The following is a 19,709-nucleotide window of genomic DNA, read 5'->3' on the forward strand; positions in this document are numbered from 1 at the left end:
TTCTTGTTCAAGCTGTAGCCTACGTCGTTTTCATCATAAACAAGTTTCTACATTTTTTAGCTACACATCTGTCAACCGAGTTGCAACCATATGCAGCTTAGCATCCGGAAGGGCGTGGTCGACATGCAGGCTTCACGAGATAAATTGTTACCCTACGTCATTTATCGTGATGATAACTTATCAAATCTATCGCACTTCTGGACCGTTTATTTTACTTTATAATTTCGCTTTTTATGACGTACCGTAGCCTACTAGCAATGCGGCTGTTCTTCTGATTTTTTCTTTCTATTAAAAAATTGCTTCACTGTTTTCTATCTCAAAACACGTTACTATATGTAGATTGTAGAACGTAACGGGAAGCAGACCCACTCACTTTCACCAAGAAGCACATTCCACTCCACTAAACTTAAATGCACGCCAGGGCAGGACACAGAATGAGAATGAGGTCTTTGCCACTACCACACTACTTTTTTACACAAACGCAAGAAATTGCTCGCAGTCATGTCAATGGAGAAACAACCCTCGACGGTTGAATGATCCTGATTTTAAAAGATCGGTACAAGAAGACAAAACTGATTGATATGTAGCCTTTTGTGAGATTTGTGATCAGGCCCGGATTTAGAGGGGGGCAGAGGGGGCAGTTGCCCCGGGCCCCCCCGACTTCTGAAGGGCCCCCCCTATGTGGAAAAAATGTGATTTTGAGTTTTTTTTTCCTTTTGGCCTTTAAAGTTTTTTGCAAAATGCTGTACAGTACTGGACTGATGCTATTGTAGACGTAGGCTAGAGATGGCCTTTTGCGCCGTAGGCGCGAAAAATTTTTGGCACAGGGGCCCCCGATCTAAAAGTGCCCCGGGCCCCCCATCAGCTAAATCCGGCCCTGTTTGTGATAGCCTATTAAGTTAAAGATCACGAATTGAAAAAGAACAGTGATTTAGTAAACATGTATCTTCTTTAACTCGACCTGTTATCAGCCGGGACCTGATGGTCCCGCCCTTCACTAGTTTTGAAATTTTATATAGAAGGAATTTTCCTAAAGCGCTCATATTTCTTGACTTTTACTTTTTATCATTTGAGCATCGTTTAAACCTAATTTGGGTATTTTTGGAACATTATGTGGTTCACAATAAGCATTTTGTCACAGGTTGTTCAGAAATTTTGTATAAATTCCTATATTTTGGCAATCGGCCTCGAAATGACTCATCGCTTTTGCTATTGTATACACAGTGGCCGCAGTCAACCGCGAGTCAAGTCATCAGTCACACCTTTAAACTTAGAACTAAGCGCAATGGGACTCATAGTGCAATTTATCGTTTTATCTAAATCCCAGGCAGTTTTTGTTTCGTCATTGCACAATCTCGGCAAGTGAAGTTGACCAGTTTTTTCGAAGATTCGACGTGTTCAAAACATGAAAAGCAAACTTTGGCTACTAGGAATGATCCGTTACTTTAGTTTAGTATTTACACTTTGCTACTTCTGAAAAGAAAAACAGGGCTAATCACAACCGAATCATCAACCACAGTTATCCACAAAGCCTTGTACCATTATGTGTAGACGACATCAGAAGAACGGGTTATTCCAAAAAAAGAAATAATCTCGGCAAAGTTTCTGATCGTCGCTCCAAATGCAATATGCCTTTTTGCGCAAAGCACATGTTGAAACTATGTATGTCATGCCATTCATGACATGTTGGCTACAGTTGAGAAGGAGCGATCTTTCTGGCGTAAGCACTACCTGACTACTCACAACAGAACAGCGAGCATTGTGTTTCTCTAGTCTAAATGCTTGTAAACTGAATTTTTCATAACTCCACGATCATTTGTGTGTTGATCCAGAATTGTGGTACATTTCATTTTTAATTATGTAAAAGTAGAATTAACTATTCTTACATTGTTTCGACATTGCCAGACTCAGGTTAAACAACCCAGACAGAAAAACCCGTCATTTTTACATTGATTCAACGTCTGAAAAATGACGGGTTTTGCTGTCTGGGAAATTTAGCAAAAAGCAGCAGCCCAGGCAGAAAAGTTGGCTTTTATATCGTTTCAACGTTTAGCTACATTGAAAAGTATCCAAAAGAAGCTTTTTTTTCTGATTCTAAAACATTTTGGCAGGTTGAAATGAAAGCTACACTCTATGTTATGAAATAAAACGCCTGAAAAAACAGCTGACTGAAAATCGTGTTACCGTACCTATACTTCTAACCCAGCCAGTAAATCAACCACTTAAAACAATGATTCGACGTCTGCAGACGTTAAATAAATGTAAAATGGACCAATTTTGCTGGCTGGGAAAGAATGTGATAACCTAGAGTTCTTTCAACCAGAAAATCAATCTGCGAACGTTGAATCAATGTAAAATAATGATTTGCTGGCTGGGACGCGACAACTATTTTATGCTTTCATTCATCTTGATTTGTCATGAGAGACACTGCGATGCTAAGCAGCCATGACCACATGTGGAGAAGCTATCAGTGCAATTCATCACAATAAACTCAAAATCGCTTGATGTAGCATGAATATGAAAAATGCTGTATTTATTGTAGAAAAAAATAATTTGTTTCAAAGTATTTTTGTGAATGTTCACAAATCATCAAAATTAAAATTCGAACGAAGAAAATCGGACATAAAATGACTAAATGCCAGCAAAATTCGCGTTTTTAGAGCTTTTTTGCAACATATGTCTTCAGAATACACAAACTAAGCATTTATTTCGAAAACAAATAATTACAATATAAAATAAAAGCATTTGACTATGTACATGCATATTTTCTCAAATGTGCAATATTTAGCGGCTGAGTTATAACCCATTAATCAGGGCGTGGCCAAATGGTCCCGTCTCGTGCTTTTCGCGTGTCTTTGCAACGAATACCAGAAAGGGTTAAACTGTTGATTTCAGAGTCGTGTTATTCTTCAACTTGGCGGAAAATGGGTCGCTGAGGTTCAATTTTGCAATCTTGTGCTTTTGTATTCAAATCTTGTGCTTTTTTTTCTTAAATCTTGTGCTTTTTCCGAATTTGCTGTGGCAGCATTGATTGTACCGGTAACCTGAAATCGCCTAGGCCCAAAGATATGTATTACAGAAACAGTATATCCATGGTTTCATCACAAACGTCAAGGACCTCCTAATTAATCGACCGTTACAACTCTGATGTTGCCGTTTTACGGATCTTTACGATCACTGCGTATCCTCTGCAGTCAGCTTCAGCTCAAGACATTTTGCTTTCAATCAACATTACAAGAGGATGCACTACGACAAAATGATCAGCAACGCTTCAATCAGTGCGGATCGCAATACCTCATGCAAATCCACAAACTTTGCAGATTTACGGAATCATCGACGACTCACGGAAGCACGAAACTTCTCAGCCAGAAGATACTAACTGCAGTGTTATTTATTGTTGTATTTCCAGACGTTTAATCTAAAATAAACAATAATAACAGTAGGCCTAGTAGCCAACCAAGTGAGAAAACCATTTACCTCTTGTACTTACTAATAATAATAATGTTATGGTTTTATTTATTGTCGCTCTACAACAGCTAAGGTCTTTTAGCGACAGGGCTCATTTTTTATACCAGGTTTACGGTGTTATCACATTATTACCCGACTCATTCTCACTGCGCTATGCAGGATAGAACACAATCGGTAGCCTACCGCTATTAAAAGTCTTCGGTTTGACCCGACCTGGAATCGATCTCAGATCTACCAGCACCAGAGTCGAAGGCGAAACCACTCGGCCACTCAGCTGGTTCTTGTACTTACTGATTCAGTGTATAAAAGCAACGCAATATATCATCATCATCACCATTTTCAGCCTGTGAGAGCCCACTGCAGAGCGTAAGCCTTCCCCTTTTCATGCCAATTTACAATTACAACGCAATATATAGTAAGAAAGAAACGCAAAACAATCAACTGAGGAATGTGATACAGAACGCTTAATTGATTACACGCGCAGTGCGGTGGTAATCAATTCCAGCGTCTGTACCAGAAAACGCTGAATGTAATTATGCAATGAGGCAGGTCACAAGTTACATAATATCAACGTAAAAATGACAACCATAACACCTATTGAATTAATGATGATGATTTAAGAATCGAATTACCGCCGGCACTATCGCGACAGGGTCTTACAACCCTCCCACTTTAGCGTCGACGTAGCTTCCAGGTGGGGTATTATGTAACAACCCCATATCACCAGCTACAGTACCCAGCCTACGTCACAGCTTGATAGAACTGGATTTCGTAAAAACTATGGTAGCCACTTTAACAAGTAGAAGTTCTGCCACTGCGAATGACTACAATGCAACCGCCAACCAATCAGAACATGTTATAAGAGGCTACCGTCCAATTGTGATGTTTCTAGCACTCAGCCAGAGAGGCTTGTTTTGAACTTTATTTGGTAATTACAGAAGAAAAAAGGGCAATAGCAGTGGTAGGAATCGAACCCGCGTCAATGAAATAACTAATTTCTAGCCCTAACCCCTAAGCCAACCAGCTGACAGAAAATCCATCACTTGATTTGCTTTGTATCATCTTCTTTTCGCTCTTTTTCACGTCAAAGAAAACGTAGCTTATGATTGGTTGGCGGTGCATTCTAATCAATTGCAGTGGCAGAATTTTTCCTTGTTAAAGTGGCCACCAAAAACTATACGTGGCTCATTATTCATCTTAGTGTTTCACAAACAAATGGTGGTTTCCTAAAAATAAATAATGTTGATGCCTCGGAAATGCATGCGAAGAGTGGCCCAAAGACTATACACAAACAGAGTGTTGTTATTTCCCCTGATCATTTATCGGAATTTTATGATCAGCGATATCGTGTTTGAGTTGTTGGGCTGAGTTCCTGCTACACTCGACTGCCGAGAAACACTCGTTTTATATATGTCGGAACCACAGGGCCTCCGAGAGAAATCAGCACTGGTCGGGAAACAATACGAAAAATGGGCCCCATAATATTTTTTAGCAAATAATGCGTTGCATGTTCGTGTTAAGCTGAAATTAGCCTACTTTCCTCAGCATGAAAAGAACTTCGTTCAACGTAAAAGTCATCATAATCACTGGATTACACTTGCAGCAAAAATGCCATTGAGGCAAACTATTTTGTCTAGAAAGCTTTGTAAACACACAATAGGCCTACAGGCAATGAAAATAGTTCAACCAAGCATTTAATTCAGGAGTGTCCAAACTTTTTTCCAGGCGAGCCAGATTTGATAATAAGAGTTCGCAGACCAACAGCCACAATAATTTTTCTGAAAACTGCAAGTTGAATTTATATGATTTTTGTGTGTCTGCAGGCCAAAAATAACACATTGTATGACAGCAGGCGCGGGCCATACAAAAACGTCTCGTGGGTCGGAGTTGGCCCGTCGGAGTTGGCCCGCGGGCTGGACTTTGGACATCCCTGATTTAATTCAACCCTTTCTGGACTTTTTGCAATGCAAAGTTACGGATCACAGCATCAAATGATAAAATTTTGCGACGTCTGAATTGCTGCACAACATATATAGTTAGGCTTTTCAATCGGTTTTGAGTCATAGGCCTACTGGAGCGCAAACAATTCTTTACAAATTTCAGTAATTGCTAAAACCACGTTCTCAAAGCGCAACCGTTGGAGGTAGCTACCGGATTCCTTGTGTAGGGATTATGGGGTGGTTCGTTCTGGTTTGCAGCTAAAGCTTGCTGTGTGGCTGGTCACAGCGGTAAACCATAATCTCTTCGTGGGAAAGTTGTAACATAAGATTCCCAAATCCGTTCGTCTGCATGTAATGACCGAAAAATAAACACTCTTTTGAAACGTCTATTCAAAAGTGTATTCCTGTAAAATTAGCCCGCGGCTATCGAAAATGGGACGCAACACCGTACGCCTCTAAAACTGTCACTACAGAACAGATTACTGGATAAAAGACGGAAATTTTGTCCAGCTAGCAAGCACCAAGCAAACAGTTAAACTTGCGACTGACTTCCAACAAACAATTTTACGAATGACTAGAATAATTTGCGATATCTCAAATGCACGTAGACAGTAACTGTGACGCAATAATGAAAGACAATTATGAAGTCATTCAAACAGGTGTTCAAGCGGCTAATGCAATATTTCATCAGGTCTTACGACCGATGGTGCAATATTTGGACATTTTCTAGCAATTTCCATGACGTAAGATGCCAGCTAGGTTAAGTAGACCATAATGGTTTTTATATGACGTTTGATTTGGTGAAAATTGTCGGGAACATAGCGGCCCCTAGTTATGACAGTCTGACATGGCATAACTAAAAAGAATTGACGACAATTGTGAGCCAATGAATAAAAACACATGATACACAAATTGTTTGAATCACTCACGTTTAAGTTAATACGTAAATACAAAGGGCATGCAAAGAATGAACAACAATACGAATAATACACGACGATACATGAAATTGGTACCATAAGTACACGCTAAAATGACGCTATATACAATGGTTGCGATAATAACCGACTATTCTGGGCTCAGACAAGGGTCGGCCACCGCAGACAAAACCAGGCTCAAATCCTAACACTTAGGTGTTCTTTACGGGGGCGAGGCACGAAATATCCCTCAACACGTAGTCTACTTTCATTTTCCCCGTACTCTCATCATAGTTGCAGATGGCAACTTTAGCTCTACGAACCACAGGCTTCCCTTTCCTAATTTGTGAAACTACCTCATGCACCCTTCCAAGTTGATACTTCCCACGTTTACCAATGTCTTGGAGAGAACCTACCACTACAAGTTGACCAGGCTCCAAATTCTCGGCCATTTTTAACCATTTTTTCCGGCCCTGAAGCCCTGGCAAGTAAAAATCGATCCATTTACTCCAAAACTGCTGAGAAAGTGACAAATTGAACCGATAATCCCTTCTTAGTTGGTCACGATCATGTGGTTGCCCAACAGCACAGTATGGGTCTAAGAATGGGGTCAAAAGTGAGGCAGGGGTGATGACAGTAAAATCCCTAGGGTCGTCACTCAAAGGTACCAAAGGGCGTTCGTTCACGATCCGAACGGCACTGCCTGTGTACGTAAGCAGTTCAATAAAATTGGGCTTACGTACTGAAGAGTCCAAAATGTGAAAAAATGCAATTTTAAATTGTTTTACCATTGCCTCCCAGGCGCCACCTTGCGCCGGAGCATACGGAGGTATAAATTCCCAGTTTATCTCTCTCTGTCTCAGGGCGTTGTGAAATTCAGCTGATTCTATCAACTCGGGTAACTTCTTAGATGCTGCCTGAAAGGTGCTTCCATTATCGGAATAGATAGCATTAACCTGCCCACGGAAATCTGTAAACCTAGTAAAGGCAAGTAAAAAGTCGCTCAGCGACAATGACGTAACCAGCTCAACATGAATAGCGCGAGATGCCATACATGTGAACAAGAGTCCCCAAGCTTTTTTGTGACTTCTACCTTCAACAAAGGTCAAAGGTCCAAGATAGTCTAAGCCGCAATCAAAAAAGGGTTTCCTATGGGCAGTTGTGCGAGACAAAGGTAAATCAGACATGAGCTGCCTTATAGGCCGCGCTTTCTCAATCGCACATACACCACAATCATTAAGATACCTCTTCACGGAGGCATTACCATTAGCGATCCAAAACTTCTGTCGCGTAGACAACAAAGTGTGCTGTACTCCACAGTGCGCATTTCCATTATGATGCGACAGTACAACAAGCCTAGTGAAGGGGTGTTTCGAAGGCAAAACAATCGGATGCTTTGCTTCTAGAGAAATCTCTGGAGAATTACTTAAGCGCCCTTCAATGCGGATTACACCAGCATCATCTACACAAGGTTTGTACTTTTTAAGTGAACGCAATTCTTTCAAGCGTTCCTTCTCACGTTGTGAAGCGCCAACACTACCCCGCTTTATCACTTCCTCAAGGGCATCCGGCGATCGTTTGGTCATTAAATGTACCACATCGCCATACACGCTTTTCTGAACAAACTTCACAGTTAAGTCTAAGGCTCTATTAAGATAAGAGGCGTCCAGTTTTGGCTTCACAAAGCTACGCTTTCTCGTTTTACAGCACAAAAATTCAACAAAAGCAACCAAATAAGCGATTCTCTTTTTCATAACATACAAAGAAGGTGCGGCCTCGATCAATCTGTGAAGGCCACCCTGTCCAACGTCAAGCGACTCCTCTTCGTCACGAAGATTTAGGCTATGGATAGGTACTGAAGTGACATTTTCTACAGATGGAATTTCTTCACATTGATAGAGAAGACTAGAACCATTCAACCACAACTCTCGAAATTCTTTCTTTGTAATAAGATTTGGCCGTGTGCCAACATCAGCTGGGTTCATATCGGTAGGGCAAAAACGCCAATCCTGGGCTCCAGACAACAATAAAATATGCTCAACTCGACGCGTGATAAACTTATTCAAACGTAAATCAGGGTTTTTAACCCACTGCAACACGGTCCGAGAATCACACCAAAAATACTTAAGGCAGTCGGGCATCTTCAATGCCTCGTAGGCCTGCTTCACGAGTCTTGCTGTATTCAAAGCGGCAACAAGCTCTTTCCTAGCTATCGGCTTTTACAACAATGGTAGATTTACCCAAAACGAAAGACACACTAGGAACTCCATTAACCAGTCTACGTAAGTAAACAACAGAAGAGAAAGCTTGATTCGAAGCATCACTAAACCCATGCAATTGATATGAAACAACGTCATCCGGACTACACACACCAGAGTTTGCAAAATACCATCTCGGTAACGAAAAATCCTTAAGCAGGTCCAAAGAGCGAAGCCACGACTCCCACTCTTTAACAAAGCTATCAGGGACCTCGGTGTCCCAATCAAACTTGTCTATCGCCAATTGCTGAAGTATCAGGCGTGCTTTTAGAAAAAATGGCGCTCCAAAGCCTAGCGGGTCAAATTTTTGTCCAAGCTGACTGAGCATACTTCTGCGCGTGTGTTTAGCTAAGGGCTTTAAAGAACATGCGATACGCATCTCGTCAGACTCGGTTTGCCACACACAACCCAATGTCTTCGCTGATGGCAAAGTCATATTTTCAGTCTGAAAGTCAATGTCACGAATCAAAGGTGAAAGCATCTCATTATCCAAATTTGACAAGACAATCATAGCCTCCTTGTTAGCACTCCACTTAACAAGTTTAAACCCACGGCTATCAAACAAAGCAATTAATTCATGAGTGATTTGCTCAGCTTTCTCTAAGCTATCAGCCGAAAATATAAAATCATCCATGTACATATTATCTGCAATATTGCAGAGAGTTAGTTCACCAGCACCGCTGGGATTCTGCTCGATCATTTTCTTTACAGCCAAGCAAGCGATGTATGGGCTACTCTTTATTCCCCAAGGTAAATAACTCGGGCAAAAAATCTGTTCCTGGAATTGAAAAGTTGTCCAACAACAAATACTTCACACCAAAATCATAACTTTAGAGGAGATTTAACAAACATTTAGAACAAGGGATTTATTACACTAAAGCGGTGAAGCTCCCAAGGAGGACAGAGATATATTTGTTGAGATTACCTCCATCTGATCTTGATCAGTTAATTGCTGTCTCGTGACTTTAAAGACGACAACTATAAAGTATATTGAAAAGCGCTATAGCGATAAGACGAAGGCAATTGCGGATATTTCGGTTCAACATATTTGTGTGAGCAGACGTTCTCAGGTATAAACTTAAACTGTGTATGTGGTCTATGTACATATGCAACTATGTGCATGTGGTCTATGTACATGTGCAACTGTGTGCATGTGGTCTGTGTACATGTGCAAATGTGCGCATATGCATCTGTATGCATGTGTAACTGTGTGCATGTGCAACTATGTGTATGTGTATGATGCCAGTGGCGTACGCAGGGGGGGGGCCATTGGGCCATGCCCCCCCCCCCCCCCCCCTTAAAATTTTTTTGTAGTTGACGACGTAGATTAAGGCATTTAATATGTTTTGCTTTGCTCTGTCAAAGCAATTACTGTAACAATGTTGTTTTATAGACTAAGCCAATACGAAATACATGGGGGGGGGAGGGTTACAACTCCACTTTGGCACGCGTGTGACGTTACGATATTGAGAATGATGCTTTCAGTCTCTTTATGCTTGGGAATGGTGCTTTCAGTCTAAAAAAAAACTTGCCTAATTTTAAACAAAACTGCATTAAAAGAGCGAGTTTTGCCAATACCAAACATTCAAACATCTCAGCCAGGAATTAACAACAAGAAAACATAGAGACTTAGCTTTATTTCCGAAAAATGCCAAAGAAAACATGATCTTATCCTTTTGCTATGCCACCTGACAGCGCCATTTTACAGGAATATTTATACCCACGTGTTTGTTGAAAATGCTCTAAGAATGCACCAAATTCAAAGTAAGTTTTCAAAATTTTCTGGGGGAGGGCCCCCAGACCCCCCGCTGCTGGGGGTCGTCTTCAGAGAAAACGCCGACGGGCTTCGCCCGCCGGTGGTCAAAACCCCCCCTTTCAAAATCCCTGGCTACGCTACTCTCAATGGCCCCCCCTTGAGAAAATCCTGCGTACGCCACTGTGTGTATCTGTATGCATGTGTATATATGTACATTAGGCTGGCGCAAAATCTCGAAAAAAAATTTTTTTTCTTTTAAACTTTTTGTCAGTTTGGAATATTGTTCCTTTTAGTAAATATATCTCCTACACCAAATTTCACGAAAAAATATTAACGTTTGACCCTGGTTCACCTGGTTTGAATTTTTTCAAAATATCGAATTTTCGCTTATCCCTGAAACTGCTCACCCTCTATCTTCTAATGCACTCATCTTAATGGACACAATAAGAGGCAGTAACACAAACTTGTAGCAAGCAAAGTGGTTTAATTAGCAACTCCATGAACACTGACACATGTATTACTCTCAAAATGTCAAATTCTACGACATTTCAGACATGATTTTCTTTGTGCACCCTTCACGTAGTAAATATCTACTGCTTTCAGTTTCTTGAATCATTTGACGATGTTTATCGATTTTCATAGGCCAACAAAACTTTTTTTTATATAAAGACATGTGAGAGTCATTTTAAGGTATTTCGAGGCCCCTGATTCTGAAAATGCACTAGGTTTTCTCGAATTGGCTTTAGTTTTTGAGTTACAGCAAAAATATTTTTTTCGCTATTTTGAGACCCTATAGATTTAACGTCGTGTCGTTTACTACATACACAAAACTGGAAGTAATCCCAGGCACATTTCTGAGTTGTTTAAACGCTATTTGGAACCAATCACGTTGATTACAACCCAAACAAACAGCTATTTAAAGGGGTACTAAAGGAAAAACTTGACTTGGCGATTTTCCACGTTCTTTGTGTTTAACATGCTACCATAAAACGATTTTCAATAAAATTTTGCCCCATTGCGGTCTGACCACCATTGTGGGCGTGCTTTTGTCAGAGCTTTGAAAATGAGATTGAGCCTGAGCAACGAAGCGTGCGACTGTGCAGTCTACGTCATAAAGGCTAGCAATCAACCGATCACGCAATAATTGTTACTGCGGGCGATTTGACTGTAGGCTATGTATGTATTTACATCAAAACAGCACATTTTAACATCAAAACAGCAGACAGTTTGCTCAAAACATCAGATTGGTAACGTGGCTTTTGTTATTGCTGGCCTTTATGACGTATTCTCGAGCAGTGTTTGCACGTTTTGGTCATTTTGAAAAAAATGAAAATAAATGAAACTCTGGACTTTGGGCCTTGCCAGCGCCATTGAAAACAAATTTTTTTCGGTAATTGTTTTTGAAATGTATTCTTGAATGTTCAGTTTACTCATTTTAATGCTTAATTCCGGTTTGAAATTTTCCTTTAGTATGCCTTTAACGTTTACTGGCCTAGTACCAATCAAAATATGATGTGAAGTAAGCCTGAGGATACAAGATGTAGAATATATAACTTGCGTTTTGCATTAATATATTTGTTGATTTCAACAGTCTCAGACTTACTAAGTAAGCTACTAAGTACAAACAAAATGCATACATTGTTTTGCTTAACAAACTAGACAAATAAGCAAAACAAAGCTATCGATGAACGAACAAACGCAACTCTTTATTATGATTGGCCTACTGAGCAACACCCATCAAGGTACGAAGGCCATTTATATAATTACAGAATACAAAGTTATGTTCTTCAGTAAAGTAGCTGCTTAGAATGTTATCCTTGCTGCGGAAGAACGTAATCTTGGCCTTGGAGTCAAGAATGCCATGTTCATCGAGATGAGGAGCCAAGATTGCAGCTACCACTTTTGATAACTAAATCTTTAACTACTACAGTAGGTGGTAGAAATGGTTTTGAGAAAAAAACTTGACCTTGCTCCAAAACATTACTGAAGGTATTGAGGCTACTCTCAGTCACGCCCGTTTTCCTATTGTTTCAAGCAAATCACCACTTGAAACTAGAGAGGGGAAACAAAAAACAGAAATAGCAACATCCATCCAATGACTGCCTTGCACACTCCATGTAAACATGATGTTCCAACTTCCTTCGAACACCCTCACCGTGCAGAAGTATCAATTTTCATGGTGATTCCACGGCTCTCTTTATGCCATGGCACTCTGAACTTCTTAGCCTTGAGCCCAGAAACGGGTTTGAGTGCAATGATTGCATACTTTAGGAGGAACCCAGGACTTATCTTGATCACCCAGCTTCATGTCAAAGTAATAATAATAATGCTTGTTTTTATATAGCGCTGTATCTATCGCAGAATGTGTTGGTCCTCTGCGTTGCCTCATGCAGCAAAATATATCTGGGTTGTTTGTACATCATCCTACTTGTCAAAGGCATATTTTATTAGCCTATATGCCATTTATTTAGCCTATAGACCAGAAACAAAACTTCTTGCAGCAAAGACTTGGCCTTAGCAAAGGCTTAGCATAAAACTTCATTTGTACAAGTATCCATTTCAGTAGGCCTACCTTTTCAATGTAAAGCGGCATTCATAAACACATGACTTTCGGGATATTTTTCTTGTGATGTAGGCCTACTGATTCACAACTGTTTTCATTGAGTATTTATGTCTCCCATACGTTAAACACAGTTCATTTCAACCTTTGCTTGCGTTTTGAACTTTCGTGCAATATGAACCAATTGAACTAGACAAGTGCGATTATGACATCATAATGGTAAACAGGGCTGAAAATAAGTAATTTGCTAATTGAAGGCTTTTGAGAAACGATTTCAAAATACTTTCATTGTCGAATATCTCGAAAACTAGAGCCAATTCGAAAAAAATAAGTGCATTTTCGGAATCAGGGGCCCTGAAATACTTTAAATCACTCTCATCTTTTGTGCCAAAATTTTTTTGTTTGTCTATGTTGTAGATTCACTGACTGCGAAAAGACTGTAAAATCAACTAAAATGACACTAAAAGCATGCACTATTAGTGACTCTCAGACTTGGAGTAGGGTGAAGATGTTCCACGTGGAAGTTAACAGAGGAAGTGACGTCAAAATCACGTTGTCAAATTTTGAGAAATCCTCTCTTCAGATACTGCTAAACCACTTCGAAATGTACTAATTTTTCAGAAAAATTCAGAATTTCTCCTTGGGTGAACCAGGGTCAAAGGTCAAAACCCAACAAAAATTTTTGGTTTACAAATATCAGTGAGCAAAATGGAACATTATTCCAAACTGACAAAAATTTTAAAGAACATCAAGGAAAATGAGCCACCCTAATGTACATGTGCAACCGTGTGCATGTGCATCTACATGCATATGCAACTGTGTGCATGTACATCTGTGTGCATGTGTATCTGTGTGCATGTGCATCTTTCTTTACGCAAAACAAGATTGTCAGAGGCTATCGGGCCGCGAGCATTTTTGCACTATCGAATCCGGCCCACCTGGGAAAAATTTTGGACACTCTTGCACTAAACAAACAATAAGTCCACTGGTCTAGCCTGGAAGGGCTTGGTATGCCAACGTGGTGATGACGTCATCAAAAAAATGATGTGAATGAATTAGGGATTGTAGATCATAGGGATGCGAAACTTCATCCGCTTTTGGCTTATCCGCAACACTAGAAGGGTTACGTTTTTTTGTAATTTACAAAATATTTTACTTTTTATGGGTTATATAAGAAGAGTGAAGTTGCTTTTAAAGTAATTTAAGGTTTTTAGTTGAAAGCAAGCCAGCAGTAAAGCGTATAAAATATGTCAAATTGGCAATTGACCCTTCTAATGTTGAAGGAACAACGGAGTTGCGCGTCCCGTAATGTACCGTCCCTAGAATGAATGAATCGCTACAGAGTTGCGCATTGTGGCCAGCTGAAATCCGTTCATGTTGTCACAGATGCCACGTAATAAAGTTTGTTACGAATACCTTTCCCTCCTTCTCGAAGTTGACTTGCATCGTCAATGGTCTGAGACGGTCCGGAACCGCGTAATCCAAGTTCCGTCCATGAATGATCCTTCCAATCCTATCGACAGTCACAATGCTGGTGCATGCCCTGCAGTGATCAAAAATTGTTTCATAATATGAAGGATTTCTTGAAATTGTTGATATAATTCTTCATTACTTTACCTACAAATAAGCTCGTTACTGCTGCTTCAGTAAAATTATTTTATTCAGACAACTTGGTTGATTGTTCAATTTGAAATAATCGAAAAAATAGAAAAAATAATATAAATACTTGAAGTGGCTGCTGTTAAAAGCTGAAATGTCGTAAGCAAGATTGGCCGCCACAATTTCTCCCAGTCCAATATTAAGGGCAGCACTGACTCCTCTCATTTCATCGGCAAATGGATGGGGGATGTAGCGGTCGAGGTCGGCGGCCACCGCTTCAACTATTTCAACAAGAATCTTGGAAGGAAGATACTTGCTGAAATATAAAAGCATAACTCAATATCAGATATGTGTACATCAGCTTTGAAATTGATCAAACGTCAAAGAGTATAACTTTTTAGAAATCAAGCCTTCATTCATTCACAATGTAGTAGAAACAAGACCTCATCTTGTAATAATGAGATGTCGAGAGGTATGTTCACTGGAGAAATGTGGCCATGGGTTCCAGTGGTGGCTCGTGGCAACTTTTATTGAATAGGCTGCAAAAATCATTTACATAGTTTTACATTACATTCACCTATTTTACAAGGGTAAGGTGCAGCCACAGGTGGGTTCACTGTCTGGAGGAGTCAAAAATCTTTAGTTTGTTTCGAGATGAATTTCTATCCAAGCCTGCTCACAACAAAATGGTGACTAATACCGGTCGGTATGACGCAACTTCAAACAAGTGCACACGGCATTTCAACCAAGGCCTATGCTTTCTGCTACCAAAAGTGTGTTTCAGTTCTAACTAGAGTTGTAAATGCAAAAAAAACGAACCGTTTTTTTTTAAAAAAAACGTGTTTTTTTTCAAAAAAAACTTGGGCCAAAAAAAACACGCGTTTTTTGTTTTTTTTTGTTTTTTTTGTTTTTTTTCATATTTTTCTGGAAAAGTTGCAAATTTTTTACAATTTGCAGCTTAGTTTCATTATAGTGTTCTTGAAAAACATTAAACTAGTAAAATTGGTTTTATTGGTGTGCTGAAATTCCAAAGTGTGTGTGCTTGGCAGCAGCATATGTTTTTTGCATAGCCCTATACCTATAGCCTACGTTGTTTCACTTTCTTTTTCATTCTCAGGCATGTTTATGGCAGTAGACCTGACAAACATTGAATTAATGCAATTTGATACATGACATAATGTAGATGAGTTGATTTATTTTTCCTTTTATGGAAGTGCCCTTTATGGAAGGTAGCCTACGATGTTAGTATACCGGTAGGCCTACTGGTTATTTTTGTACACACTCAATGGGTTGACAAAATTTTGGCAAAAACAAGATGGCAGTATTCAGAACACACATTCCCTTGTTTGTGGTAATTTACTAATGCAAGCTATTGCCAATAGCTTGTTTAAACATGTTTTTTAACTGATAGCTTAACAACGATGTTTATGCTTTATAAATGTTGAAGCAGAAGTATTCTTTTCGTGTGTTGTAAGGTCTTAAACACTTTGTCATTGATGCTTCCTGCAGATCATTTGTGACATAATGCAAGAGATCTTATCACTGATATTTTTAGCTGTCAAAAGTAAGTGAATTTGTCAGAAAAGGTTTAGGTTAATGTTTCTTTTAAATGCCCACCACCCATGTTAACTATTGCTAGTAACTACCAACCATGAATGAAGAAAATTTCCCTTTAAAGTGGAGTTTTTCAGCATTGCTCAGTGTTCACATAGTGAATAAATGCTTCATAATACTTTTCCTGACAAGAATAAAGTTTTACCCATATTAGGCTACCGCAATGCAGGATAAAGATACAAAACAAACATCAAAGATGAAAACTTATTTTATTTGGGAACTACGCTGGAGTAAAAAGGAGTGAGAATTGACCTCTTGTCGTTACGCACCAATAAAACCATGATGCGTAACTTTAATTTTTTTTCTATTGGGCAGAGGAAAGATTGATGAAAAGTTTGGCAAAAACAGAAAAGTGATAAAGTCTCAAAGTCCTGAAAACTACAGTAGTTCAATTTGAATGGATAAGTGCAACCATACTTCTTTTAAACATGTCTATGACAGCACAATGGTGTGATTAAGGGAAAACAAACATGACTATGACATCACAAAGGAGTATTGAACCTCTTCAGGGAAAATAAAAAAACATCAAAATGTTTCCATCTTTTACTACATTTAAATGTGATTTGGGCTACAAGTTGGGGCTTTAGCACTACACTGCTTTTGCCAAACTTTTCATCAATCTTTCCTCTACCCGATTAAAAAAAATTTTTTTTTTAAAGTTACGCATCATGGTTTTATCGGTGCGTAACGACAAGAGGTTAATTTCTTTTTATCTCAAAAAGTAGTCGCCAAAACTTGTTTTAATGTTCATAAACAGATAGCCCACCCCAGAAAACATGGGGTAGAGGTAAAAATTGTCCAAATATGTTGAGCGGTTCTTGAGATATTGCCATTTTTCTATTGCTCCTTATCTATGAAGCCACCTAGTGGCTAAGGTTACTACACTTATAACTCGAGAACCGCTTGTGTGATTTTCATCAAGTTTGCACCAAATGCACATCAACTGGAACAACCTTTTGGCGTTGTACTGGAAAAGGTGTGGAGTGCTGGTCAAAAGTGCCTTTGTTAAGTAGAAAAACAGGACACTGACCACCTGGTCTTAACATGCCCATTAACCAAAATCCCAGGTGGCTTCGAAACTGTACACGAGTGTGGTACTGCATTTAACAACTGGCTCGACCAAATTCCAGACAATACTTGAGATGTGCCAACCATAGGACACTGTTACTACTATTTGAGACAGTGAGAAATCTTTATGGCTCGTGTGTTGAGACTTGGGATCTACAAAATTGCAATGAAAAAATAGGCCTATACCAGACATATAGTCTGATTTAAAGTAAGTTATACGAGTTATGAGACTGCTTCTTTGTTGAAAGAGACGCTATTGCAATGAGTTTACCCTAATTGCTGCATATTGTGACATTTAATGTCAAAATAGGTAAAAAAAACAAAAAAAACAAAAAAAACGAATAAAAAACAAAAAAAACAATAAAAAACAAAAAAAACGAGCTCGTTTTTTTTAAAAACAAAAAAAACCGTTTTTTTACATCTCTAGTTCTAACACATGTTTCAGCACAACACATTAAATCTTGAACTACCGGGGATGTCCTCGCAAGGCTTGGTTGGGTCAGGCTTAACCACCTGCAAACTGGCGTCGGCCGCTTTCGTCCGGACATGCACAAGTGGGGCCTGGCTCCTTCATCAGATTGCAAGTGTGGTGCCACTGAACAGACCACAGACCATGTCATCCACCATTGCCTAACTCACCGGCCTCCACACGGTGCGCATGGTCTGAGGGTCCTGGATGACGAGACTGTTGAGTGGCTGATGCTTTCCTGCTCTCCAATCTACCCTGGAAAGATCTGCTCATACGCCGATGAGTGATTGGGCCTTGTTCATTGGCTTCCTTGCCTTCCCGTCCACTTAATCTAATCTCCAACCACCAGGTGTCAGCCTGGATGCGACAAAGAAAGAAAAAAAGGACAATGCCGCAGCCAGAAAGAAAATTTAAGGCGGAAGAAACTGTTGGAGGGCAAACAGTTACACTTCAAATACAGAGTTTGTTTAAAAACAAATAAAGAGTTAATGATAGCTACTGATTGCAGCCAAACATTTATTAAACGTCATTCAACATGTAACATGATGTCATTAAAACGTTGTAATAGCAGTAAAAACCCATTTTTTGGGGAAGGCAATATGCGATTTTGGGTCTTTGATTGCTTTCCCAACATCCGCGGCTACGTCGTTAGTGAAGGTTTGTTTGCGAACAGCAGTAGCTAGGCAAATTAGTTGTCAAGACAACGAAACGTCGCACCTGGTCAAGGCGTTGATTGCAGCTTTGACGTCATCTGGGTTGAAATGACTGAGAGCCTCTGTCCACCTGGAAACAATAGAATAATTGTGACGCATGTGGCAACTTTAGCCAATCGCAAACGGTGGGGTCCGGTTATCGAAGCTTTTGGATGTTTTTTTTTTGTAGTAGGCTAGGCTAGAAGAATGAACTTAGACAAAATACAACGTGGCCGAAAAAAAATCAGTTATAAAATAAAATCTAGCAAACAGTATAATCAGGCTTCATATTTCGCTTTTAAAGGATTTTATTTTTAAGGGATGGAAGATTGCCAACTGTTATCTAATACAGAGATGTACGTATACGCCGCAAATTCTACGCCGCACACTGGCGGCGTAGACTTTTTGTTTACGCTAACGCTTGCGGCCACATTTTTTTGGATAGTTTGCGCTTGAGGCTACACCGTAAAGTTTTCGCGGTTTTTTAGCGCATAGCGTCAACGCATACTTTTTAATGTCTTTTTTTCGCTACAACACGTTAATACCTTCCAGCGCTGCAGTTGAAAGAATGTTTTCAATGGGCAAAGACATATTGGAACCAAAACACAGCAAAATGTCAGATGAACACTTTCAGATGCTTAGGTATCTTCGTGGAAATTCAAAATAAAACTTGTTTGTTTCGAGTGGTTTATACCGTGTGAATGTTTGGCACCTAGCAAACAAAATGAGTTTACGCTAGTGTATGCGCTGACGCCACCAACTTTTTTTACAAGTTACGTTGACGCATACGGCGTATGGTTTTTCGAACGTTTGCGTTTGCGCTGACGGCGTCAATATTTTTTGTATGCACGTACATCACTGATCTAATATAAGGGAAAAACTTATTTGCTATGTAGAAAAAGTGTAAAATTATCACGATAAACATATTTTTTAGTAATAATGACGCCATAAATCTGCAACCAACCTTTCCTTGGCAGGTAAGTCGAGATTCACGGTGAAGGTTTTTGCAGGAATGGCTGTTGCGTCATCTTTAGCTATAGCGATTTGATCGGAGGCCGGCCAACCGACGACACATCCGGTGAGAGCAAAAACTAGAAGCAGTCTCATCGCTTTGAAACAACCGTAAAGTTTTCTAAATCTACTCAAGAGGTATTCGATGAAGAAAGCCAAGCAGCGTTGGCTATATCATACATGAACTATTGTATCAGTCAGAGTATATACCTAATAGCCTCTCTTGCTCAGTAAATCTTAACCCTCCCAGACTAAAAGACTTATGCCTCGCCCACTACAACCTATGTGTTGGAAGGGGTAAAAGAAAGTTTCAGGGGAGTAAAGCATCTGTTGGAGGAGGGAAACGTCCTTGAACATGCG

General features: G+C 39.7%; 1 protein-coding gene across 1 annotated transcript; it reads right to left on the bottom strand.

The window, feature by feature from the left end:
* Positions 1-14,276: 14,276 nt before the first annotated feature.
* LOC145776897 (N-acylethanolamine-hydrolyzing acid amidase-like) lies at positions 14,277-19,557 on the bottom strand. The gene is made up of 4 exons (XM_082588114.1): positions 19,303-19,557; positions 18,364-18,429; positions 14,623-14,811; positions 14,277-14,439 (listed from the first exon to the last, which is right to left on the bottom strand). Exons 1-4 carry the CDS (start codon positions 19,443-19,445, stop codon positions 14,277-14,279), a joined length of 561 nt encoding a protein of 186 aa, XP_082444240.1. The 5' UTR covers positions 19,446-19,557.
* Between the last annotated feature and the right edge of the window lie 152 nt (positions 19,558-19,709).

This window comes from Aplidium turbinatum, chromosome 9 (genome assembly GCF_918807975.1).
Source record: "Aplidium turbinatum chromosome 9, kaAplTurb1.1, whole genome shotgun sequence".
Classification (NCBI taxonomy): Eukaryota; Metazoa; Chordata; class Ascidiacea; order Aplousobranchia; family Polyclinidae; genus Aplidium; species Aplidium turbinatum.